Below are 26,175 nucleotides of genomic sequence, written 5' to 3' on the forward strand. Positions count from 1 at the left end.
TGGGTCATGTACCTTTCTGGGAACTCTTTCCTACTCTCCTGTTGGAGATGTCATTGCCTCTTAGGCAAATGCAAATCATCAGCTTCAAATGAGTTGTGAAGGCACCCCAACAAACTTATCTTTTGGTTTCGTGTCTTCCTCAGATTTTGGGAATGTATGCTATAAAAAGGAAGTAAAAGTAAACAGACCAGTATATAGAATTGACAAAGAACTAGAGTAGGAGAAGGGAGGTCCTACTCAATAAAGAATTTAAAAGCAAGTTATAATTTATTTAAAAATCACTTGAAAAATCACCTGGATCTGGAAATGAAGTTTGATGTGTGTATCTATTTATTTAACTAAAAATTTCTTCAGCAGTCTGTGTATTCACCAATACGCAGACATTAAAAATCAGTTTGGTCTCTCCTCTCAAAATTAGAGAATAAACTCATTGTCTTAGGAAAAACTAACAAACCTCAATAGTAATCTGATTCTTAAATTTGACCTTTATTAAGCTTTCCTTCATGAATTTTAATGGTATTAAAGATACTTAGTAAGTGAAAGGTACTTTTAAATAAGTAGCTTAATACAGGAAACAATAACTATAAAAATGGTTGTCGAAATATTTTTTCATAACATGTTGGCAGTAAGTACCAAGTTTTTTTAAGTTCGTTTTCTGTAACCTAGACATTTTGTTTCTGAAACTCTTTGCTGGTAGGGAAGAGGACAGTAGTTACATTTCAGGGAAATATAAGTTTATATTAAAAATGAGATTTTAAAAATTTGACATAGCCTTAATATACAATGTTTTGGAAAATTATTTAGTCATATAAAAAATGATTGGGCAAGATATATTTAATGAGATGTATTAGTGGAATAAAATAGAAGGTCCAGTAAGTAATCTAAATGCATAAATGAACCTATTGTATATGATAAGGGGTAATTCAAAATGCTGAGCAGAAGATAGACTATATAAGAAAGAAATGGTGTTGAAGCAGCTGGGTAGCCATCTGGGGAAAAATGTTGATGCATATCTCACAAGATATGTTCAGGATAAGTTCAAATGTATCATAGAGGTAAATGTAAAATGATGAAACATAGAAACACCTCGGATTCAGGTAAGACCTTGTTATTATGCAAAATCCAGAAGAGAAAAAATTGGTAAGATTTTCTGCATAAGAAAAAGAAAAAAATTTTATGCATGGCATTAAAAAAACACCATAATCAAAGTCAAGAGACAAATGAAAAACAAGGAAAAATATTTACATCTCAGTCACAGGCAAAGGGCTTGTTTTTCTAATATCTAAAGAATTTGTAGAAATTAGCAATTAAAAGATAACCCAATAGAAAAAAATCAACAAAGGATATGAGCAAACAGGTCACAGGAAAGGATGTACATATGGCTCAAGAACATGGAAAAAATTTGAACTTCTCATTCTTGAGAAAAATACAGATTAAAACTTTACTGAGGTATAATTTTTCAGATTTCAGTAAATTTTAAAGTTTAATATCACCTTGAATTATCCATGCGTATATAGACACTCATATACTGATGATGGGAGTATAAATTGTTTCAATTTCTTTGGAAGGCAATTTGGCAATGGCTATCAAATAATAAAATTCATATTGTTTAAGCTGTTTGACATTTAGAGGTGTATATTGTAATTGTACGTGTGTGAGATTTGTACAGGATTATTAATTCCTGCGTTTTTGTAGCAGCAAAAAATTATAAACAACTTCAGTGTCCATCAGTAGGACACTATTGTTTGAAAATAATGTGGTATGTTCATATAATGGAGTGATAAAGAGCTGCAAAAGAAAATAAGGAAACTTTTTATATCTGCCATGGAAAAATGTGTAAGATATATTATTAAATGGAAAAAGCCAGGTTTAACAATGTAACAGTATAGTATGCTCCATATGTGTAAAAGAACTAGAAGGAGAATATATAGTCATATTTGCCTGTACATGCATTTATAAAAATCTCTGAAACGACAAACTATTAGTAGTGTGTGTGTGTGTGTGTGTGTGCGCGCGCGTGTGCATACAGGAAAGGAAATAAGTGGGTTAGGGCTCGGTATAGCTGCCTTTGTGCAGTTAGAAAAAGGAGAAATAGGTGCTGTTTCCTCCAAAACTTCTGCTTCCGTCTCTTAAAAAGATTATTACGATTTGCTGATTTTCTTAGCACCAGATACTTGACAGCCATCTACTGGAAAATTTTAATTAAAGTAGATAATAGAGGGTGTTTCTAGACTAAGCTTTTTTTTTTTTATTAAGCTTTTTCTCTAAGAAATTTAACTTAGCCTTTAGTTCATTTATGATTTTCTGATAATAGTTGCATACATGTATTGAAAATATTTGATTTTGTTAAGATCATCTTGTAATGTATTTCAGGTAAAATTTTTATTTCTCATTAAAAAAGCAATATAGCTGGATGGATGTGCCTCCTGATTTTTTGTGTGTGTTTTGAATTCTGTGATTCCAAAATATATAGTTATATGAAAATATGTTGTAATGAAAAAGTATAATACAAAACTACACATTCAGTGTCATTTTCTTTTACTAAAATATTATATATGTAAATATATATTAATATCTATATTTATATAACATTTATAATTGTAGATATTTACTTATATCTAAGCATATATATTTATATATGTCATGTATTTATATATGAATTTTTAGCAAAATTATAAATGTATGTTTATGTAGGTTTGTATGCTTGTATATGTATATGTATTTCTTATGAGAAAGCTAGAAAAAATTAGACCAAATTGTAGTATCTCTTGGTAGGATTTCAGATGATTCTTTAAATATTTTCTTTATAAGCTTTGTATTTTTCCACTTTTTATAGTGATTATATATTATATAAAATTGGTAATAAATGTTTTAATGTTGTTTCTCTAAGAATTATTATTGATTTTTTTTTTTCCTTCATGAAAAGAGTTTTTCAGCTTATATCTTTAATGGATGCCGGACTGCCTCAGTGTTCTAATGAGAAAATAGAGCTTGCAGTTCTCTGGTTCTTGGATCAGTTTCGTAAAACGTATGTTGGTGATCAACTTCAAAGAACCTCAAAGGTAGGTTTTTACTAGTGATCAAAACAAATATTATTAAATGATGAAGAAAGATGTTCACATATAACAGCTTTAAGCTGAAAGGTATATTTGGGCAATTTCTACATAAGAAATTTGATTGATTAGTTGAAATCAGTTGATTAATTGGTGTTTGAAGGCATTGTGACATTGCTCGTTTTATGCCCAGATTTACCATTGTCTTTAAAGATTGATTGGCAGAGTTAGTGAATATTTTTTATGTGGCTAATCATTAAATAGTTAAGATTATTTTAAACACCGTGATGAATTTTGCCTTATTGTATTGTGTTTCAAGTTTTGAAAAAGAAGATTTACTCTTATAGTTGTTCTGAGTTTTTCTTGCATATTTATTTATGTGGTTTCCAGTATATATTTTTCAGTCATTCCTCGGCATTTTTACATGATAAATGATGAGGACAAGAAGAATATGACATGCTTTGAGAGGCCACAGTTAACTTACCCTCATGTGGGGAACACTTGTACTATGGTACTTGAAAGTTTAGCATCAGCAAGTTTAGATGAATTGCTCTTAAGGCATTGAGGGATTATTGAAGGCATTTATGTGAATCCTAACCAGATATTTAGCAGTACTTGTGACACTGAGTAAGATCTATGAGATTTTTAAAAAGTTTTTCTTCCTGGAATAATAACTCTTCCCTAAATCTTCTCTGTAGGAAGTCCTAAAGATATCCTTACCTCCTTTGGATCTATGCTCTGTACTAGTAATGTTGAAGGATTTCTTATTTGAAAATTCTAGAATAAGCTTTTTATATTGAACTGAGCTTTTTTCCCCTGGGAAATTTAGCTTAACCTTCAGTTCATTTATGGCTTTCTGTTAGTAAGTAGTTGTGTAGTAGTGTGAAAGTACTTGATTTTGTTAAGATCATCCTTTAGTTTATTTCAGGTAAAATTTTCTTTGCTTTTTAAGAAAGTGATATAGCTTGATGCTTTTTTTTGTGTGAAATATATTGTGATATTTTATTGTCATTTAGAGTTTTTTTTCGTTTAGGATTAATATAAACAAAATTTTCTTAGAATTAAACTGACATTGAATGAGACCACTAGGGAGAAAAAGGAGGAGATAGATATAAATGATTTAGGTTGACAGTAAGACAAATTAGAATCAGAGAGAAATTCATAGTATTCATAGCATGAAATTTATACCAGATATACATCTTTTAAAATCCCAGACGTGTTACTCGAAGGTTGAGTATAAATTGAATTATGATAAATTGTCTTGTTTTAAATGTACCCAGAGAGTTTGTTATTTTGCTTTTGCAAAAGTGAATACTCTTGAAACATTACTTATCCATTTAGTCTGGGTCTTAAATCAGAAGAGTACAATATGGAATGAAAAAGCCTTCAAATTATTGTGTTTGAAGGACTTGGAAATAAATATGTAAAATGAAAGAAATTGTTTTAGGGTGATGGGATTTGAGAAATTTTTCCCCAGAGATTCTTGTTATGTATATAGCTTTTAATATAAGGTAATTATGAAAAAGTAAATTATAAAAGATCAGTTTTTCTTTTTTGAAATTGCTTACATATTAGGAAAAAATAAACACATCATCAGATCAATGTTGATTCTTTTAATTTTACTCTTAACATTTTTGGTATATGCCTCTTACCCTATTTTCAAAGACAATAAGGTGATTTTACTTCTAAGGCTTTCCTACTGCATGACCCTGCAGTGAAGCCAAAGCCTTCCACTTTTCCTTTTGGCTTGTTTACTGATCTGACTTAGTAGGACCCGCTTTGCGGGGCCCTTACTGTGTGCGCTGACACTCTTCTAGGAACTTCACGTTCTCTCTAGGTCTTCTGACAAGCCTGCAAGGGGGGTATTATTGTTCCCATTTTACAAATGAAAGGATACATTGTTTAAGACATTTATAAGTTCTCTACGTATTATTTTTCTGGCAGTCAACTAAGATGGAAAGTATTTTTTGGTGAGAAGATTGTTGCATTCCAGATTGTGGCCATAAAAGGGAGAGCATTAAACTATCATAAGTGAATAATGTTTAGTGTGGGCTTATTTTATACCAGGAAGTGTACTAAGCTCTCTTAAGCATTATGTCATTTAACTGGATCTTACAGAGTATGACTTATAAAAAAGTTCTTCCCAGTCTCTTTTCTGTGTATGTCATCAGTTTCATGCTTCAGTACTCCATACCTGTACTGCATAATTTGTGTGCACTGAACTTTTTTCAGCTCCTTTAACAGTCTACATTCTCTGTTGATTATAGACCTTTAGACAAAATGTTTCCTCTGCCTAGGACACTTTTTTAAAATCCAACTTCAACCTCCCTGCCTTACTCTGCTAACTCCTACTTTCTTTCTCATCAGATACAGCATCCTTTAGGATGCTCTTCTTAACTTAAATTCTAGGAGACTTCCTTTTGTCTGTCTACTACTTTAGCATTATTATACTACATTGTGAGTATTTGTTAGCAAAACATAAATAGACTGTAATTTGGGTTAGGACTGTTTCTGCCTTCTTTACTGTTATCACCTCCACATGCTTGGCATATTGTTTGTATACTTACTACTAGATAATGGTTGAATGTGTGTATTTAGTAGAATTCTGTAGGAATTGGGTCGAGATCTGATGTATAATACTTTCAGGTAATAAAGGGTATATTCCTGAGTTGGAAAATGACGCTGACTTTAGTGAAATTGTTTGGCAGTTGTAAATAAAGTATACCACTAATAAGCATCTTGAAAATTTTATAAAAGCCTGCAGATGCAAAATAATACAATTTCTAGAAATAAATGCTTCAGGAGCCAAGGTGGAATCATTGAAGTGTCTTAAGTGAAGTATAGAAGAATGTCCTGTAAATGGGAAAGAGAAATCATAAATAGTAGCTGTAGGCATTAATTGAGCAGTTACTATGTGCCAAAGACTTTGCTCAGCACTTGATAGGCATCTAATTTCATCTCACAAAAACTTCAGGGAAGTAATTATTTTTATTAACACTCCCACCTTTTTTTTACAGTTATGGAAACTGAGGCTTGGAATGGTTAATTAATATGGTTAAGTGGTTGAACCTGGATTTGAACCCAGGACACCTGATAGAGCCTGGGCTGCTAACCACTCTGCTGTATTGCCCCCTGTTGGGTCTTTGTGATATTGAACGGGCCCTTGAAACTCAACTGGATTTTAAAGAGAAACTCACTATCTTTTAAAATTCTTTCTACCTACTTTTCTATTTTGAGGAAGAATGACTTTGAACCCAAAATTTCCACTTTGTTCTTACTTCTTACATCTGATCTGTCACCTCATCTTACTGGTTTTATTTTCTAAATATCTCTGTTTCAGTCCTTTCTCAGTCCCCTTCCTTTTTATCCTTATTGTTACTGCTTTTTATTTCTCACTAGGTTTCAAAAGTCTTATGGTTATACTCTTTGTTTCCATTTTGCCTTCTTCCCATGCCAGTCCATTCTCCATACTGCCACCAGGGTATTCTTTTCTTCAGTAAAAAGACCAGAGAGAATAGTGTAATGAATATTCATAAGTCATCATCTAGCTTTGTCAATTCTGAATGTTTTGCCATATTTGCTTCAGATCTGTATGTTCTAAAATTAAACGTTGAAAACCTATTGCTCTTCTCACTTCTTGCCCAAAAGTAACATTATCCTAAATTTAGTGTTATTTTTCTGCATGATTTTGTTCTTTTCCTACATTTCTATATATTTATAAACAAAACATAATATTATTAACTTTATAGAAAATTATTCAGAAACTTGCCTTTTTTGATTAATGTTGTTTTTGAGATTTATTCATGATGATGCATATAGTTCTAATTAGTATACTAATTATTGAATGATATTACAGTATATTACTGTGCCATTATATATTCATTTTTTCTATTAGTATATGTTAGGTGTTTCCAATTTTAAAGTGTACAAAAAATATTGTAGTAAATATTCTAATGCTATTTCCTCATGCATATGTATGAATTTCTTGAAGCTAAATACTAGGAGTGGAGTTGTTAGCTTGTGGAATGTTCATATCTTCAGCTTTACAAGATATTACCAAGTTGCCCTTCTAAGTGTTATAAAGTTTATCTTCCTCCCGCAGCAGAGTTAGGTATCTGTTGCTGTATATTGTCATAATACTTGCTTTGTCAGACTTCAAATTTTGCCAATCCCAAGGAAACACTTTTCTTCCTGTGCCATTTCTCTGCTTAAAATTGTTACTGATTTCCCATTATTTACAAAATAAATTTCGTCTTATGGTCATACTTTGTCTACCTTTGCAACCTTTTCTTTTGGCACTGTATTCTACTCTATGACATAATGTATATATGCTCCTGTGTATTTCCTGCTTGCATATTTCTACTCATTATCTAATGAATATTAGTAAGTAGCTACTATATATTAAGACCAGGGGATACAGTGGCAAATAGGATTGTTTATCTCCTCAGTAAGTTTATTAATTGAAGAGGAAGGTGGCAAATAAAGAAAAAAATCAGAAAATTTGCCCACTTCTATGTTGAAACAGTATAGCCATAAGGAAAAGATAGACTGTTAAATAAATGCTGCTGGGACAGTTTGGTTATACTATGTAAAAATTTGTATTATTCACAGCATACAAAAATCAAATCCAAGTAAATTAGAGGACTCTGTGTGTGAAAAATAGATTATTATTTAAAAATAGGGAAAGATTTTTTTTTTAAGACATAGAAAGCCCAAACTGTAGACACAGAGGTTTATAGATCCTACCCATTTTAAAAGTAAAAACTTCTATGAATCAGAAAGATACAATAAACAAAGTAAAAAGACAGCCTGTAGACAGGGTAAGATGTTTGTAATATATGTAACTTAAAATAGAATCAATATCCAGTTATGTAAATAATTTCTCTGCACCAGTGAGAGAAAAGCAACTCGGAAAAATGACAAAAGATTTGAATAAACAATTCACAGAAGAGGAAATCAGAATTGCCAGCAAGTATGAAAACATTTTTTGTTCATCGTTCCATGGACTCAGGGAAATGCAAATTGAAGCTTTGGTGAGGTATCATATTATACCTATGAGCTGGAGACGATTAAAAAGTCTGACTAATGTAAGTATTAGTCAGGAAGTGAAATAGCAAACACTTTATACTACTAATAGAATCCAAATTGTTGAAACCTCTTTAGAGAGCAGTTTAGCAATATTTAGGGAAGTTAAAAATGCATATACTCTTGGATCAGGGAATACAAATTCTAATAATATACTTTAAAGATGCTCACATATGTACAGATGGCATATTTAAAAATTTTTTGGATGTATGAAGAGTTGGAAATTTTAATTTAAAAAGTATCTAAAATAATGCCCCCAAACCCTTTATAAAGTACAGAGGAATAAATCTAATGAAAGGTTTGTAAGACTTGTACTATGTAAATACTAAAACATTGTTGAAAAAAATTAAATGAGGCCCCAAATAAATGGACTTATATACCATGTTTATGAATTGGAAGATTCAATATCATTAAGATCACTTAAGTAAAGTAAGGTAAGGTAACAGTTTGTCATCAAATACCAATCTCTTCTGAATACAGATGCAGAAAGCCCCCCTAAAAAGTAATGCCAGCAAACTAAATCCAATAACTTAAAAGTCTTTTACCCTACAATCAGGAGCAAGACAAGGATGTCTCTTATGTTATACATTATACAGGTTGTTCTGGTCAGGGAAACTAGACAACAAAATGAGTAAAAGACATCTTGGTTGGAAAGGAAGAAGTAAAACTCTCTCTCTTCCAGATGACATGACCTTGTATATAGAAAATCTTAAAAATCCTCTGAAAAACTATTAGAACTAATAAAAAATTATTACTTTTGCAGGATAGTAACGGTGACCTTGTAGAATGAATTTGGGAGTGTTCTGTCCTGTTCAGTTTTTTGGGATAGTTTGTGAAGGATCGGTATTAGCTTTTCTTTATATGTTTGGTAGAATTCCCCTGTGAAGCCATCCAATCCTGGACTGCTGTTTGCTGGGAGTTTTTTTTATTACAAATTCCATTTTACTACTAGTGATTAGTTGGTTCAGATCGTCTTTCTTCCTGCTTCAGTCTTGGAAGGTTGTATGTTTCTAGAATGTTGTCCCTTTCTTTTAGATTGTCCAGTTTGTTGACGTATAACTGTAGCATTAAATTTTTTTATTTCTGTGGTATCAGTTGTTATTTCTCTTTCATGTCTTATTTTGTTTATTTAGGTCCTCTCTATTTTTTTCCCCCCAAAAACCAGCTCTTTGTTTCATCGATTATTTTTCTGTTGCTATTTTTGTCTCTATTTTATTTATTTCCTTAATGATCTCTATTATTTCCTTCCTGCTGCTGACTTTGGGCTTTGTTCGTCTTTTTCTAGTTTCTTTAGGTGGTAGGTTAGGTTGTTTATTTGAAATTTTTCTTGTTTCTTGAGGAAGGCCTGTGTTGCTGTAAACTTCCCTCTTAGAACTGCTTTTGCTACATTCCATAGATTTTTAGGAAGTTGTGTTTCCATTTCATTTGTCTCCATGTATTTTCTTATTTCTTCTTTCATTTCTTTATTAACCCATTGGTATTTTAGTAGCATGTTGTTTAGTTTCCAAGTGTTTCTGTTTTTCCTAATTTTCTTCATGTAATTGAATTCTAATTTTATACCTTTGTGGTCGGAAAAAATGCTTGATATAATTTCTGTTTTCTTAAATTTGTTGAGACTTTTTTGTGGCCTAGCACGTGATCTATCCTGGAGAACATCCTGTGTGCACTTGAAAAGAATGCGTTTTCTGCTTTTTTTGGATGGAATGTCCTGTAAATACCTGTTAAGTCCAACTGATGTAATGTGCCAAGACCAGTGTTGCCTTATTGATTTTCTGTCTGTCCATTGATGTAATGTGGTGTTAAAATCCCCTACAATCACTACATTATTGTTACCTTCTCCTTGTATGTCTGTTAATATTTATTTTATTTATTTAGGTGCTATACTGACTTAGTTGTATATATGTTGATGAGTATTATATCCTCTTTTTGTTTTGATTTCTGTATCATTTTATAATGCCCTTTTTTGTCTTTTGTTATAGTCTTTGTTTTAAAGTATGAGTATTGCTTCCCCGGCTTTCTTGTTGTTTCTTTTTGCATGAAATGTCTTTTTCCATCTTCTCATTCTCAGTCTGTGTGTATCTTTAGCTCTGAAGTGAATCTATTGTGAGCAGCATATAGGTGGTCTTGTTTTTTATGTAGTCAGCCACCCTACGTCTTTTGATTGGAGCATTTAGTCCTTTACATTTAGAGTGATTGTTGAAAGGTATGTACTTATTGCCTTTTTCTTACTTGTTTTCTGATTGTTTTTATAGTTCTTTTCTTATCTTCTTCTTTTAGCTAATTCTTTTCTGGTTTGGCAGGTTTTTGGTGGGTTTTTTTGTTTGTTTTTAGTAGTATCCCTGTGTTTCTTTCGCTCTAGTTTTTGTCTGTTGTAAATTTGTGACTTGTGGTTACCATGGGGTTCATATATGTTGGCCTATAACTGTATCTGCTTGTTTTAAACTAGTGTTCATTTAAGTTCAAAGATACATATTTTTTCCTCCCCTCGTGCTTTTAATGTCATATTTTATAGCTAAATGTTTATCCCTTTAACATTTATTGTAGTTATGGTTGATTTTACAGTGTTTTGCTTTTTAATCTTTCTACCAGTTCATTTGAGTGTTTGATCTTCAGCCTTTACTATATATTTGCCTTTCCTAGTGGGATTTGTCCTTTCTTATAGAGACTTATTGTTAGAGCCTTTTCTTTTACACTTAGAGAATACCTTTTACATTTCTTTTATGGATGGTTTAGTATTGATGAACTCTTTTAGTTTTTGCTTTTCCTCTTCTCAGTGGCTGTCACCACCCTATTGGATCAGGGCTGGGTTTTGGTTGCTGAAATGGAAGCCCTGAGTATTGGGTCTGAGCTGGCTCTGTTATTTCTATGTGTGTGTTCTCCCTCCTCCCTCCACTGGCACCCTTCACCCAGAGGGGAGCAGTGCTGGAGCAAAAGGGGCTGGAGCAGGCCCTTGGTGTGGATCTGGGCACAAGACTGTGACAGTCCCAGCTGCAGTCAGAGTTCTGGATCACATCCAGTAATGACTGCCCCTACCCTATTCAGGTTTTGTCCCAGGTTTGAGCCACCTTTGTCCCTTACAACTGAGCACTCCTCTCGGCTGCTGCAGCTGTAGCCCTAGTGTGGAGCTGTGTTGTGCAACATGCGGGGTCAGGGTGGGTGTTTAAAGTCAGGTTGGTGCTTGTACTGGGACAGTTCCTGGAAACATGCAAAAGTCTAGGGCAGTTTCACTCTTTCTCTGCTTTGTTTCAGGAATAAGCATGTGTGTGCATGCCCTTCACCAGCAGAATCTAGGTTTCTTACAGCCTTTCTGTTAGTCCCACTGGTTTTCTAACCAGCTAAGACAACTTGTCTTACTGTTATTGGACCACATGGATGGAGCACCTAATATGTGGCTTGAACTGCTCACTGCCAAGGGAGGATCCCATCCTATTCTTTGTCCCCTCCCAGGGGCACAGGTCTTGACCTGATTATGTCACTTTCTTCCCTACTTGATTCCATGTGGATCTTTCTTACAACCTTGGTTGTACAAGAGTCTTTTAGCAAGTCTCCATTTAGTATTCAATGAGAATTTCTCCTAATATAGATGTATTTTTGATATGTTTATAAGCTCCGTGTTCTTCTATTCCAGCATCTTGATCTGAATCCCTCATTGTAATTTTTAATCCATTAAAATTAGATTGTAAATTTTAAAATTGGGTATGGAAGAATCTTTTTTACACACACACACACACACACACACACACACACACACACACACATATCTTGGCTTCTGAATATCTATCAAAAGCTGGATTTGAACTTTGTTCTTAATTCCCTTTGTTTATTCAAGTCAACTATACGATAAACATCAGTTTTGCTTTTGTTGGTTACAAAATTTCACCAATAAGTACATTCCAAATGTTACTTAAAATGTGGTTGTTTAGATCTTGGAATGTATTTTCCTTGAAAAATGTATCTACAAAGAGCTATGTAATCAATGACACTGATCCACCGTAGTACTAGTAGAAATTGCCTGAATTTTGGCCTCCTAAACTGGGGCACCAGAAATTGAGGAGGAAACAAGTTCTCTTTCCTTCTTAGGATTTAAAATTTCAAGTAGGCAAGTTAGTCTTAGAGATTTTCTCTTCTTTTCTTCACTCCCAGATTTGACATCCTATATAGTCAGTCACCACCAGAGGGAATTCATCCTCTACAATGATCTGTACCTCTCTTTTCTTCATCACTGCACTGTGCACAGCAACATACACACACACACACCCCTTACAAATGTGCTTTCTTTCCAGATACTTAGCATCTTCTAGGTGTCAAAAGCGAAGAATTCCAATTAATGCATGAATGAATTATCCTGGAAAGGATTTGCCTTTTCGAAAGAAGATACTTAGTAGTGCCAGAGAATTTCAAATAGTATAACAAAATAAAGTAAGTGAAAAAATCAGGTGTTTGAAGTAGTTACGTAAATTGAGTCATTGTATTGTCTGGGAAATGCATTCTTGTTTTTTCCACCACCCCCACCTTTTCTCTTCTTTCTTTTTCTTTCCTTTCTTTCTTTTTTTTTTTTTCTTTTTTTTTTTTTGCTATCATCCTCCTGAATTAGCTGTTTCCTAAAAATTTCCAAATTGCTTTTGGAAAGATTCTCAGGGCATTGTTATGAAGTCAAGGGGACAAAGGCAGCATAATAACTTATAAATAGGGTGACTGTACATCCAGATTTGCCTAAGATTGTCCCAGTTCACACTTGTTGTGCTGCCATAATTGGTAGGTAGTTGCTTCACCTTTCATTCTCAAAAATGTCCCTATTTGGATAATAACTTATATGGTCACTTTATGTATAAGTCATATGTTTGAGAATAGGATATTGTATTAATTCATAAATGGGAAATAACTTTGTTAAGGCCATGCAAGTGATCCTTTTCTTTTGATTCTGTGGCTGTACATAGCTGAGTAAAAGCTTTATTTATAATCATCAGGAACTGGTGATGTATAAGCATATTGTATCCTTGTAATTCTGTGAAACACCTTGGAATTTGCACTAAGACAGCGAGTGCTTATTACTGATGTATTTTCAAGTTATCTGAAATAGAAGTGGGAATATTTCAGCTTTCAAGTATCAGCTTTACATATGGATTTCTAAATTTTTTTTTTTTTGTAATTACTCTACCTGTTATCAAGCATTTCTCCTGTTGAGTACCACATGAAGCAGCAGATGGCATTCTCTCCCTACAATTGTGAGGTCCTCCTGTATAGAATGTTACTGACAGTAACTGTCACTAGGAAATTGGATAGGAGAGCACTTGAATAATGAAACAGAAAAACATATCGTAATAGTAACTTCAGTGGACTGTTGTAACTGTAAGTGCAATCCAATGTTGAAATAAGGTACTTGCTGCATTTCCAGGTAACTTGGATATATTTCAGTTTTTGGCAAAACAATTTTTGTATTTGTGTTTAATAACACAGTTTTAGGAAAAAGCATTTAAGAAATCACTTGAAAACTGTTTTGTGCATAGAATTTTCACTTTGGTGAGAAACTTGTAGCAGCTTTAAAATATTTAAACAGTAAACGTTTAATATTAAAGATATTCTAGTGTGACAAGTATATCAATGCAGGTTATGGGGGGAAGAACGTACTTTCAATAGTTGAGGTTATCTTGAGTGTTAGAGAATAATGATCACTGACTTTGGCGATTTTTTCCCTTAAGTGTTTTAAACTTTTTGAACTTTCATTCTGGGCTGCTTTCATATTTCCTGTGTAAATGTATCATAATTTGCCTCTGTGATTGAGTGTTATTAGAACTAGCTAGATTTTTCTCTTCTTGGATAATGATTAGTGAGTATAGTCCAAGTTAATGCTTATACTGCTGGAATGTTTTATTGTGCAGGGATTTGTTCTTTCAATTGTCATATAATACATCTAATACATACGTAATACATCAGAATTCAGACAGGCCCTTTTCTTTAAAAAAGATGGCTTCTCTACATTCTTTCCCACTTAATTCATCATACGTGGTATTCATTAACTATTGAAAAAACACATTCTATGTCCCTGCATAAGAGAAAGTTGAGCAAAGCAGCTTAAGGCCTAATTATTTTTTTAATGGTTTTGCTTTATTAAATGGATTTGCCAAGTTATACTTGACACTCCACTGCCTAAGTGCATTTAAATGTTGATTCAAGAGCATTAAGTACTAGACAAGGAAGTTTGCAGCAGAAAAATGTAAAGTTGAAATCTTAGTAACCATTAATAATTCAAATTATGATGCAAGTTGGAGAAATACAGTATTTAAATTGGAAAAATAATGAGCTTAGTTTATTATTTTTAAACTGGCTCCTATGTATTATTTATCACACCAAATTCAAATATACCAAATTTGGCATCAAATCTTACGTGAATTATATGTAATCATATAATTCTTTATACATGGAATCCTTAGACACTTGTGTCTCCCTTATGCTGATCACTATGCTACATCCTAGAAGAATCCAAAGGTAATGATTCTTTGTGATTACTTAGTAAAGAATATGCTTACCCACAGAGTATTTAAATATTTTTTTCTTCTTTTTTTTCCCATTTATTTTAAGTGATTATAAGTTTTGCAGCATTTATAGAATTTAACATTTCTGGACAAAGTGCACAAAGTAAAGCTTCATGTGCTTTCAGATAATTAGTGACATAGTTTGGATTGTTTTCTTAATTAAAAAAAAAGGCAGAAAGTAGTACTTTCTTTTAGTGGTAAGCTTTCTGCCTCAGGTATACTTATCCAACATCTGATGTTTGAAATGTTGCTAATGATTCTAAGGCGTTGTGATAAGAATAGTAAGTGAAACATTATGTGGCATGTGACTAAGATATATCTTAAAGAGTTTTCAGCACTAAAGAATATTCAATTTAAAGAGGTTTTAGTTCTTAAATTTTACAACTCAAACATTTTTCTTCTCCCCACATTGGTCTGTAGTTTTTCTTAATAGGCATTGGGAGTTGTGGAAATCTTCCACAAGATGATCTTTCCCTAAAAATCAAAAGGTGAGCTATGCAAATCTACTGAATTCATACTAGCAATGTGTTCACCTTTGAGGGTGTTGCAAAACTGGTTTTCTTTCTTATTATTTAGTGCCAAAATAGTTGTCAGTGAGAATCTCCTACTTCATTCCTGAAAGTATTTTCTTTGTTGATAATTGCTTTAAGTAGCTTGCTTGAAGGGAGTCAGGATGAGAGAGGATCCCTCCTACTTCTGCCTCAGAAACCCTGAAGCTACTATTTGTCAATATTCCATCCACATCTTCATTCTTTACAGCTTCAAGAAATGCTTAACACCTACTATATATTATAATAACTTAATGACCAATTGGAATGATACAAAAAGTCATTAGTTTGTAAATAAATATGATTAAAATACTTCCAAAAGAGTTTTAGTCTTCAAGATAGTGATCCTACAGTGGTCAAATGTTTTCTACAAATCCGAATGAGGAATATCAACGATCACTTTTTAAATCATTTCTTTAATAATTCTTAAAAGTTCTCTATATTAATTACTTAATCATTTATATCCTTATATGTTATGCTTTTTTGGTGGGATAAATATAAGAAAATAATCATATTATTTCCAAGGCATGTTAATATTTGAAGAATAGATATGTTTAGCCTGAGAGCAAGCCTGATACTAAGTAAACATTTTAATAATATATTTGTTTATATTTTTCTTCCTCAAATACATATTGTTTATCACTAGTTCATATTCTTATCTAATTACTAGGAATAAAAATTAACAAAGTAGGCTTATTGAAAAATATATATGAATAATAAACCTGAATTGGAGGCTATTAGCTTACACATATATAGTGAAATTACAATAATATAAAAAATAAAAACTAAAGTATTAGAAAAAAGACAGAAGAAATATAACAAAGAATTAATTTGCCATCTCTTGTTATTAAAATAACAGACAATATTTCTTTTTGTTTTCTTGGTAGTTTCATATTTTTTCTATTGGTTGTATTATATATTTGGAAAATCTAGTGAAGTCCAAATAAATATGTTTAACTATGCTTGTCTAAGTCTGAATGACACTGTCTTTGTTCAAATGATACACTTAGGCAACAGTTTAATGCGCAGCATAGTAGGCAGTTTATTAGATGAATTTGTTTAAATGTTTTATCAAAAATTATTCTCAAATTTTACTACATTCTAAGTCATATAAATTTAGGTTCTTTACATAGGTGGATGCAGAGTGTATTTATTAGATTCTTACTGATTTTAGAGTATATTTTGTGCTTACTATATTCCTGCTTATTTTATTAGACGAGCTACCTCTGAGTTACGTAATGTTAGTAAGCATCTTACCACCATGCGGCAGTAAACAAGATAAATAGTAACTTCAGTAGCATGGATTGTAATAGTTAATGTTTATATTCCATCTGGTACTTTATTTTTTTTTTTTTCTGTGGAAAGGCCAAAAAAAATTTTTTTTTAGCTTAAACAAAGGATAAATGAACATTCTGAATAAGCTCATTTACTGTCCTCATGATTAATGATCACTGAACACTTTTGAAAGATTAGCATTTTTCTGAGCTACTAAAAAAATATACTGTTTTATTTAATTACAAGAAAGTAAAGGCTCTTCACACTGACAGGTGGTGGAAATTAGCAGGCAGTTTTGAAATTGTGCTGTGCACGAGAAATTAGATCTCATTTTAATTCTGCTTTTCTCAACTAGCAAATGAGGTTAATGCCATACATATTCAGCTGATATGGATGAAGAAATTGATATAAAGTAGATCAACATAGCTACAGGGCTAGATTAATTTATAGGTAAAGAGGCAGTGATAAATGAAAGTAATGTAGTGGTGGTCACTAAACTCCTCTGCCATGAGGGATTCAATAGCGTTAGTTGCTCATTAAAGGCATTGTCGGGGTGCATCAAATAGAAATTTGAAAAGGAATAGCCAACTAACCCCTAATTATCAAAATACAGAAAATACTAATTATACCTTAATTAGCTTTTCTTTTAATGTACTGAAATTTGTTACTTTTTGTGTGGCACAAATGGATAGTTATATCAACAATAAATAGGTTGTTTTAATAACTTTCTTTTACCTCTGGGAAAACTACACTCCAATTTTTAATATGCAATAATGCCTCTCTCTAGCCTGTAGGAGATGAAAATTATTAAGTAGCTTTATTTTTTTGAAGATTTTACAGCAGCTTTGGGAAGAATTATTTCACTATGCATCAATTACTTTTAATTGAACTGAATATTTTTCAGATTGTACCAAATGCCTCTCATTTAAGTTTAGCAGTTAGAGTTTAAGAAAACATCGTAATGAGAACTGCATATAACCTCTGTCATGTGTTATAATAAGATAAAGATGATTGTTTATTTTGAATATTTAAAAAGCAACCCAAGGTAGAAATCGTAAAGGTAGTCACCTTATTTATTTCTGGTAGGCAGTGCGGAGAAATAGAGCTATATGTATTTGAGAAACTTGTGATTTTTTTTTCCTCCCCTCAAATCAGATAACTATCAAACAATCCAGTTAAGAAAGGATTTATCTATTTAGAATAAAGCTGCAGTGTTGTAGTGGGAAACAGCTTGGGCTTTTAGTCAAATAGACCTCAAGCCTGATCTGTATTCCTCCTATTTCTTAACTATCCTGGGAAAATCCATTAACTTTTCTACGTATCAGTTTCCTCACCTATCAACAGGAGACCTTTTACATAGGATCCCTTTTACAGAGAATCGTGAGGATGAAGTAAGTTACGTGAGAAGTACCTAGCATAGAATTTAATACAATGCAGATACTTAAAAGAAAAAGCTGCTGTTATTCATAAAAAGATAAGACTAAATTTTTTTTAATTATCGCTATTATCTCCTTGAAAGAGTTTAATGTAATCTAGTCTTTAGAATATCTAATATAATTTCTGATCTGTTTTGGAATTTGACTGACTTACCTATCACAGATTGATTTTTTTGTGGAGAACTTGGAAGCAGTTTGTCTTCGGGGCAAATAGTTACAGTCATTATAATATTGGCAGATAGTCTAAGTTTGTTTTTCCCTACTGCCAGACAGAACTGGCAATTAAAACCCAACCAGTTTGATTCTAAAACTCTTGTAGAAGGAGACAAAAGTGTGACTTCTGACCTAAATCAAATCTATAATGTGTTCAAATCTCTAGTTTTCTATCCTTTTTTGCTTTTGATGCTTGTATTGGATTTGTGTGTGCTGCCTCCTCTTTTGCTTTTCCTCTGCTATCCTTTTTAGGGGTCAGTCATGCAGTACATTGGCCATTAACTGGGTCTGTGAAACTAAACTTCTCCAACTTTGTTTTCCACAGTAAAAAAGAAATATATTCATTAGTCTTTTTGGTAATAATTATATCAATATGTTATGCCAACATCAGTTATGTTGTATCTTATGTCAGAAAAATCAGGTAATTCAAATAGGAATAAAAGAATGGATCACCAGAATAGAAAAGAGCAGGAGAAGCATTTTACAATTTATCAAGATATAAATTCTAGTACTACTTTAAAACATAAGCTCTGTCAGCCTACTGACTAGAATTATGAATGCTAACTAAATGAATATATGTGAAAGTACGTTATAAACTCTGATGCTCCGTATTACATGAAAAATGACAGTACTACCATTCACCTGCTTCTCTGCTTCAAACTAACCAAAAAGAACAGTTCAGATGTGATTGTGATGAGAAGGAAAATGAATGGGTTTGTTTCCAAGGAGGGTATAGGAGAATGGCAGAGAGTGTCAGAATGAAAGAAAGAAGGTAAGAATTATATGTTCAGCAGCAGACGAAAGGATTTCAGAGGTTAGAACTAGAGAAATACAGCAGTGGTCTCAAACTGAGTCTCCAAGTCGGCAGCATTAGTCCACCTGGAAACTCGTTAGAAATACAAATTCTTGGGCCCCACTGTACCTACTGAATCTGAAGCTCTGAGGGCGGGCTCAGCAATCTGTTTTAACACTCTCTTCAGATGATTCTGATGTTCACTAAAGTTTGAGAACCACTGAATTATTTGCTTGAAGACATGCTCTGTCTTACTTTTTTTTTTTAATCATCATAAGGAACTAAGTTTGTTTGTAACTCACCCCACCCTTGCCCCTTTTAAGCTAAATGTGTGCTCTTTTCTTGCTTTTATTTTAACCTAAGCTCTAGAGAAGGGGAAGGGGAAAATGACCACTTGTCTATTATCGGTTAAACATTGCGGTAAAATAATCTAGGGGACTGTATAAGTCAATACGATCTATGTTTTCCTCTCCCAAGACCTAAAATGGTTATACAAGGTACATATGTAATAAACTGTGAGTTATCCTAAGCTTATCCCTATTTTTCAACTTTTCTTATGACATTATAATTACTGCTAAGGTGAACATCTTTTTTATTGAAGAATTTATTTTTAAAGATAAAACTTTTAAAATAAAGTTTATCTTAATGTATTGATTTTTTTTAAAGAAAACTACGATCTGAACTAATACCTTGAACATAGTTCTCAAATTTGACTCTGTCCTATTGTCATGTAGATATGACATGATATTTATGTAGATAATATTGCTAGTAATCTATGGGCTCATTAACTTTTTTAAATTAATATGTTTTAGGAAAAGTCTTCAGACACTGCAGCAAGATTAGGCCAAAAGTCATACTCTTTTCTGATTCTAGAATCATTGTTTGGATTTAATTCCCAGTCTTCTCTCTTCATAGACTTATGATTTTTGGTGAATATATAATCTGTCTAAGCCCTTCGTTCTTCATCTGGAAGATGGAATAACAGTACTTACGTTTTAGGAAAGTTTTGAGATTAAATGAAAGTACATATAAAATCGTTGGCCCAGTGCCTGATACATAGTGCGCGATGAATGTTAACTGCTATGACAGCGAGGATGATGGTGACTACAGCAACAACAACACGGCTCTTTTCTACTTCAGTGTAACCAGTGCACAGTGTGTTTAGAATTACAAAATGTTAGGATCTAGAAGAGACTACGGATGTAATTTAGTTTTAGGACTTTGTGTGTGTGTGTGTTGGGGGTGAGGTAATTAGGTTTGTTTGTTTTTTTGACAGTGGTACTGGGGATTGAACCCAGGACCTCGTACATGCTATGCATATGCTCTACCACTGACCTATAGCCTCCTCCCAACAGATATAATTTAAATGAGTACTTTCCAAGCTGTTTTCTGTAGATCAGATAGCATTTTTTTGCCATATAAACTTGGAAATTTGGAAAAGCCCATCTACTATATATTTCTCTCTTGGAAATTTATAATGCATATCGGCAATTAAAGGTTTTAGGAAGTGCTTGCCTTTAAATAATCCTTAGCATTTATCAAAATTCCTTAACCATAGAAACCTTTTCTGTGGGGAATATCTACTTATGTTTTATGAAATATAGTCTGGGAAATGCTATCTAGACCAACCATTCTAATAGATAAAGAATTATCTCCTCGATCCAATCCATAGAAATTGATGACTTACTTAAGGTCACACAGCTATACACTGAGCTTGGAACCCAAAGCTGTTTCTAGTCATGTTCACTTGTTTTTCTAATCAGGTTTGGATGTAGAAAGGAAAATGCTTTGAGTGGAAAATTGGAGATAATTCTGTTTCGTAGGATGGCAAGGAAAGAGGAATGGGAGATAATTCTAATTTAGTGCCTCTTGTGATTCTCTGATTTTAAGCGAGCTTAGGATACTTGCTAAAAATACAAATTATTATACTGCTGGGAATTTTGATTTATAGGTAGGTGGTAAGTTATCATTGCTAGGTCATATGTGAACAGATTTAGGATTTCCAGACATGGATCTTTGTAAATTTATAAGAATCTTTGGATTCTTACTGTTGTCTTTCTATATTGGCAGAAAGATGATTAAAAACAGACCAAATTCTATGACAGGAAATGCATATAAACCTCATTTCATGTTCACTTATATCTTAAAGTCATGTATATTTGGGAAGAATGATATGGTTTATTTTTTACTTTCCATTTAAATATTCTCTATTAGCCATTACCTTAAGCAGTTACAGAAATCTGTCTCTTGAGGTAGCTATAGTCATTCAAAGCTATACATTTGAGTCAACCCAACAGAGTATCAGCAAGCTATATTAAATTCTCTATTTATAAATTAGTGATTTATTAAATTTAGTTTTTATTTTTTGACCACAACTGTTGGATTCACCTTTAAGGAACAGGATGCCTCTAATTTAAACTTAAATCTAGGCCTTTATATGTCAGAAAACATCTAAAAATTTCTACATGGAAACTTTGGGAAAATATGGATAATATTTGGAGTTAATAGCTTGGGCTTTATAGCTAATATCTATTCAAGTCCTGTAAAGACAGTTAAGAATTCTTAGTGAAATAAGAATTCGTTCTGGTATGTATTAAAATAGCCTGCTTTCCAATAATATTCATAGTTAAATCAGCCAATTTCAGGAAGCCAAACATTATTTGAAGTCAGACATTATTCGGGAGGAATAAATATATATAAACTGTATATTGTCATAAAGATTTTTATGCTCTTTCGTGGTGGTTTTTATGTATTAGAGGTGAAATTTTTCTGAACTTTGTTATATGCATATCTTTTCTTTAAGACCTTGAAGTTTATGACCAAGTACATAAACATTTTGCATTTAGCATTTTCATTACAAGTTGTCAATTAGAATAGATTCTCTAGGTATTAAACTGAAGGTATGTTTCTAAAATTTGACTTTCAAAGTAATAATTCTGCTATCTTTTGTTTTACAGCTTATTTTATAACCCGTTTTGCTTCAGAGAAACCAAACCACATAAAATATAATTAAAATAACAAGGTCCTTAAAAATGTTCACATATGTTGACTCAGGGTTTTATGTCCAGAAGTATACCTGAGGAAATAATTTGAAATGCAGACAAAACTTTGTGTACCCAGTGATATTTAAAAGAATAGAAGATTGATTAAATAAGTTACAGTATGGCATCTAATGAAATAAGTATCAAGCAACCAGTGGAGTTTTGTTTGGATTGAGAGTGAAAAGTTTTTGTACTCCCTCATTTTAGACATAACCAAACTTTTTTCTTTTATGAAAAATTTTATTGACATGGTATGATGCTTTTGATACAATGTTATGTTTTAAAGGATAACACATTACAAATATATAAATATTTTTTAAAACTCACCCCGAAAGGTTAGAAGAAAATACATTAAAATGTTAATTGCTAATGCTTATCTCTAGACCTATATGCTTTGAATTACCCTCCACAGCCTCTCAGGTAATTTAAAAAAGGTCATAGATAAAGGATAATCTTTCTATATTAAAAGGGCTGGAAATCTAAAAGTCTGAAAAATAAGGTACTTGAAGGACCTTCTTTCTCATTGTTACTAAATTTAAATGTTAGTTGAATTATTCTTCCCTAAAAAGCAAAGCAATGAGTAAAAAGATAAGGATACTACTAGTAGACCTTGGTGACAATGAAAGAAAAGATAAGAGGAGTGGAAAAATTGTATATGGAAATGTGAATTGATGGAGTGATTGTAATAATACTGAAGTTGACATTAAAGAAAGCAGAAGTGGTCTTCATAAGATTGGTTATCTTGGTCATTTGAAATTGGGAATTTATTTCATTCATGCTCTGCTAAACAGCTTTCAACTACTATTCTAGGTGAATATGAAGAGAAGTTTCTTTTCTTGGAGGGTTTTGATGTTGTAATTAAAATATGCCAGAAGTTTTCACAAATGGAAAGTAGTGAAGATGGAATTCAGACCTAGGCTGGTCAAACTGCAAATTACTTGCCCTACAGATACGTCATGTTTAGGATTCTAATTTCCACTTAGGACATACTCTTTGATCATGGAAATAAAAGTATCTTAAGTTACATTGTCATTATTACTATTTTTCTGATTGGAAAGGGATAATTTATCTTTTTCTAGTTTTACTAAACAGAACAAGATTTCTCTGTGTTTCTATTTGTTATACAGTGATTTCTATAAAATTGAAAAGTGAATTACTAGCTAAAAGAAAAAAATTAGTTTCAGCTAAGTCCCCAAAGCTTCATTATAGCTCCAAATCCTCAATATGATGCTTCTGGAAAGGTGGTTCTCAAACTATGGTGTATGTAAGAATCCTGTTACAGGAGAGTTTGTTAAGTGCAGGTTTCTGTACCTCTCTGAGATGCTGACGCAGTATATTTAGGGCAGGTTCCAGAATTCTCTGTAAGTACTCCTACTAATTTTGATGTCGGTGATCCCTGAACTACACTTTAAGCAACTCTTATTCAAAAATTCTACCTTCTGATTAATATATTGGATGTGTTACCAAAGAGTGAGGGTGCCTCTTCACGCACAAATATTTCTCGCTTGCTTGATTTAGATTTCTGTTTGCCTGTTTGGCTAAGTGAAGTGTGAAGTCCTACATATCCAGTCTTGTGTTAAATGCTAGTTAACTAAACAGTTATTTGACATCCATGTCTTTGGGCCTCTTATTCCATACTGTTAGAAAAACCACATACTAATCCAATATTACTGTTAAGTTATTTGCAGTACATGTTCAGAGTCATAAAAATGTACATACCCTTTGATCTAGTAATGCCATGTCTAGAAACATTATTAGAAAATTTCAGTCCTCATTGCTTTGGTATTTGTAGATAGGGAATGTAGTATAAACATACATCTATCAGCATGAAATCTGAAGTCATTTGAAAAATGTTTCTTTTGTGTCATTTAATAGTACATAATACTAAATACACAGTAAGATCCCACTATATATTTTTTAAACTGACCAGTCTTTTTAAAAAATATGTATTTTATTTATTTATCATTGTATTATTCATTTTTATTATGGCAGTGGGGTCAACTAGGTTTATTTATTTTTAGAGAAGGTACTAGGGATTGAACCCAGGACCTTGTCCATGCTAAACATACCCTCTACCACTTGAGCTATACTCTCCACAAGATCCCACTGTTTAAAAGGAGGAACAAAAAGACTATAAGGAAATGAACCAAAATACTCACTTTCTTTATCTCTCATGACAGCTGAAGAGAATTTTAAATTTTTCCTGTGCTTTTCTGTATTTTCCATCATTTCTTATTCAAAGAAACATTAAAAATAACCAGTGTTTATGTCTTTACAATTAACTTGATTACATAGAAAAAGTCTAAGGATTTTCACATTACTTTGTATCATACTTAGTTTTTCAGGATGCTGTGAAGTCTGCCAAATACACGTAAATTTGCTTTTTTAAATCTTACACTATCATTTCTTTGTTCCTCATTGACTTTGGACAATTTTATTGTTGTGTCATACGTTTTTGAATATAGCGTTTTGAACATAATTGTCAGGCTGGAGAAATTGCCATTTCAAATAATTAGGAACACTTAGGCCATTCTGTGGTGGAGCCCATTTATAAACTTCTGGCTTTTGGTTTCTTAAAAATTTATTTCATTTTTATGTATACCCATGTAAAATTACCAAAATGATTGCGATTACGCTTTACATTGTCATGGTATTTAAATGTTGGGTGTGTTCACATAATATGAAAAATGTATATTGACATAAAAATGACTTCAGTACTAAAAGTAGTACGGTCTTTGATAGCAATATTAATTTAGTAGTAAGCCCTTTTCGTTCAACAGTTTAATAGTCTTGTTGAGGTTCTGGGGCATTTTAACTGCTACTAATTAAAAATGGGCCTACCAACTCTTCTGTTTTATTGTGCTTTCACTTGTGTCTTGGATGTCTGTCCAGGTTTTTTTGCTGATGGGAAATTAAATCATCTATTATAATTTCAATGAAAAAAAGTGTCAGAGGGGAACAAGACTTGGGGTTGTGGTTTTTAATTTATATAAAATATTTTCTATTTTGGATTAGAAATTCTGTGGTTTTTTGTAACTTATCATTTGTGAGTATTTTTTTTTCTAGATATAGAAATGTTCATGAACCTAGACAGAATATCACATTTTAGAATATTTTACTTTTAAGTTTTTAATTTAATATTTATAAACTGTAATGACACTGTAAAGTTTAGAACTGGAAAGAATCTTGATAAATCATCTGCTACCTTGAGGCAGTTCATTGTTGGTTTTTTTTTTTAACCTTGTTTTGATAGTGAGGACCTGTGAGGTCTGATACCTAGCAAGTGTTAGAGAGAAAACTAGAATCTAGGCCTTTACATTCCCAATGTAATGATTATTTTCTTGGATCTAGTCTGATTATTAGATTATCTAATTATTTTCTTGGATCATTACATTAATTCATTTTTTACAACTTCAGCTTATGTTGTTCACCATAATTAAGTTTTTATGTATATTTTTATAATTTTAAATAAAATGCTAGTATTTATTATAGGTTTTCTTTTTACCATTTGATAATATTTTTTAATAAAAATTAAGCAGTTATAAAAATAAACAGCCTTTTTTTCAGTTGGATAAGCTGGCTTTATTTTTTACTGCTAATAAAGGCACATTATATTCAAGCATTGCAATTATCACTAAAATGCACGTCCATTAACTGAAACATTAGTCTGAGTATATAATTACTGTCTAGAGCCAATATCTCTGAAGCTACATCTACAATGCTATTAAGCTATAAGCAGTATTTGTAAACTAATATTTAAATGATTCAGAATTGATACCGTCTTTTGGCAGCATAAAAATACTGTATATTCAGTTTGGTTTCTTATGTGCTTAGAAAAATATGACATTTCTCACAGATGATTGAAATGTGTGACTTGAGATAGATGAATTTTAATACAGTTGCTATAACCTAATACATATTAATCTTACTGACATCTTCTTTTTCCCAAGTTTTTTTATTGTGGCAAAATATACATAACATAAAATTTATTATGTTAACCATTTTTAAGTATACAATGGTATTAGATACATTCATATTGTTGTGTAACCATCACCACAGTCTGTCTATAGAACTTTTTTCAGCTTGTGAAACTGAAATTCTGTACCCATTAAACAATAACTCTTCATTTTCCCCTACCCATAACCCCCATTTTACTTTCTGTCTGTATGATTTTGACTATTCTTAGTACTTCGTTTAA

The 26,175-nt window shown here is 32.1% G+C and overlaps 1 protein-coding gene across 3 annotated transcripts in view; it reads left to right on the forward strand.

The window, feature by feature from the left end:
• The window catches only part of RANBP17 (RAN binding protein 17), a 276,378-nt gene that overhangs the window by 59,709 nt on the left and 190,494 nt on the right, over nt 1-26,175 (forward strand). For all 3 annotated transcript variants that reach the window (XM_031437777.2, XM_064480090.1, XM_031437778.2), the window contains exon 14: nt 2,927-3,062. In XM_031437777.2, coding sequence (XP_031293637.1) covers nt 2,927-3,062 — 136 coding nt within the window. The remainder of the gene's footprint in view (nt 1-2,926; nt 3,063-26,175) is intronic.

This window comes from Camelus dromedarius, chromosome 27, assembly GCF_036321535.1.
Source record: "Camelus dromedarius isolate mCamDro1 chromosome 27, mCamDro1.pat, whole genome shotgun sequence".
Lineage (NCBI taxonomy): Eukaryota > Metazoa > Chordata > Mammalia > Artiodactyla > Camelidae > Camelus > Camelus dromedarius.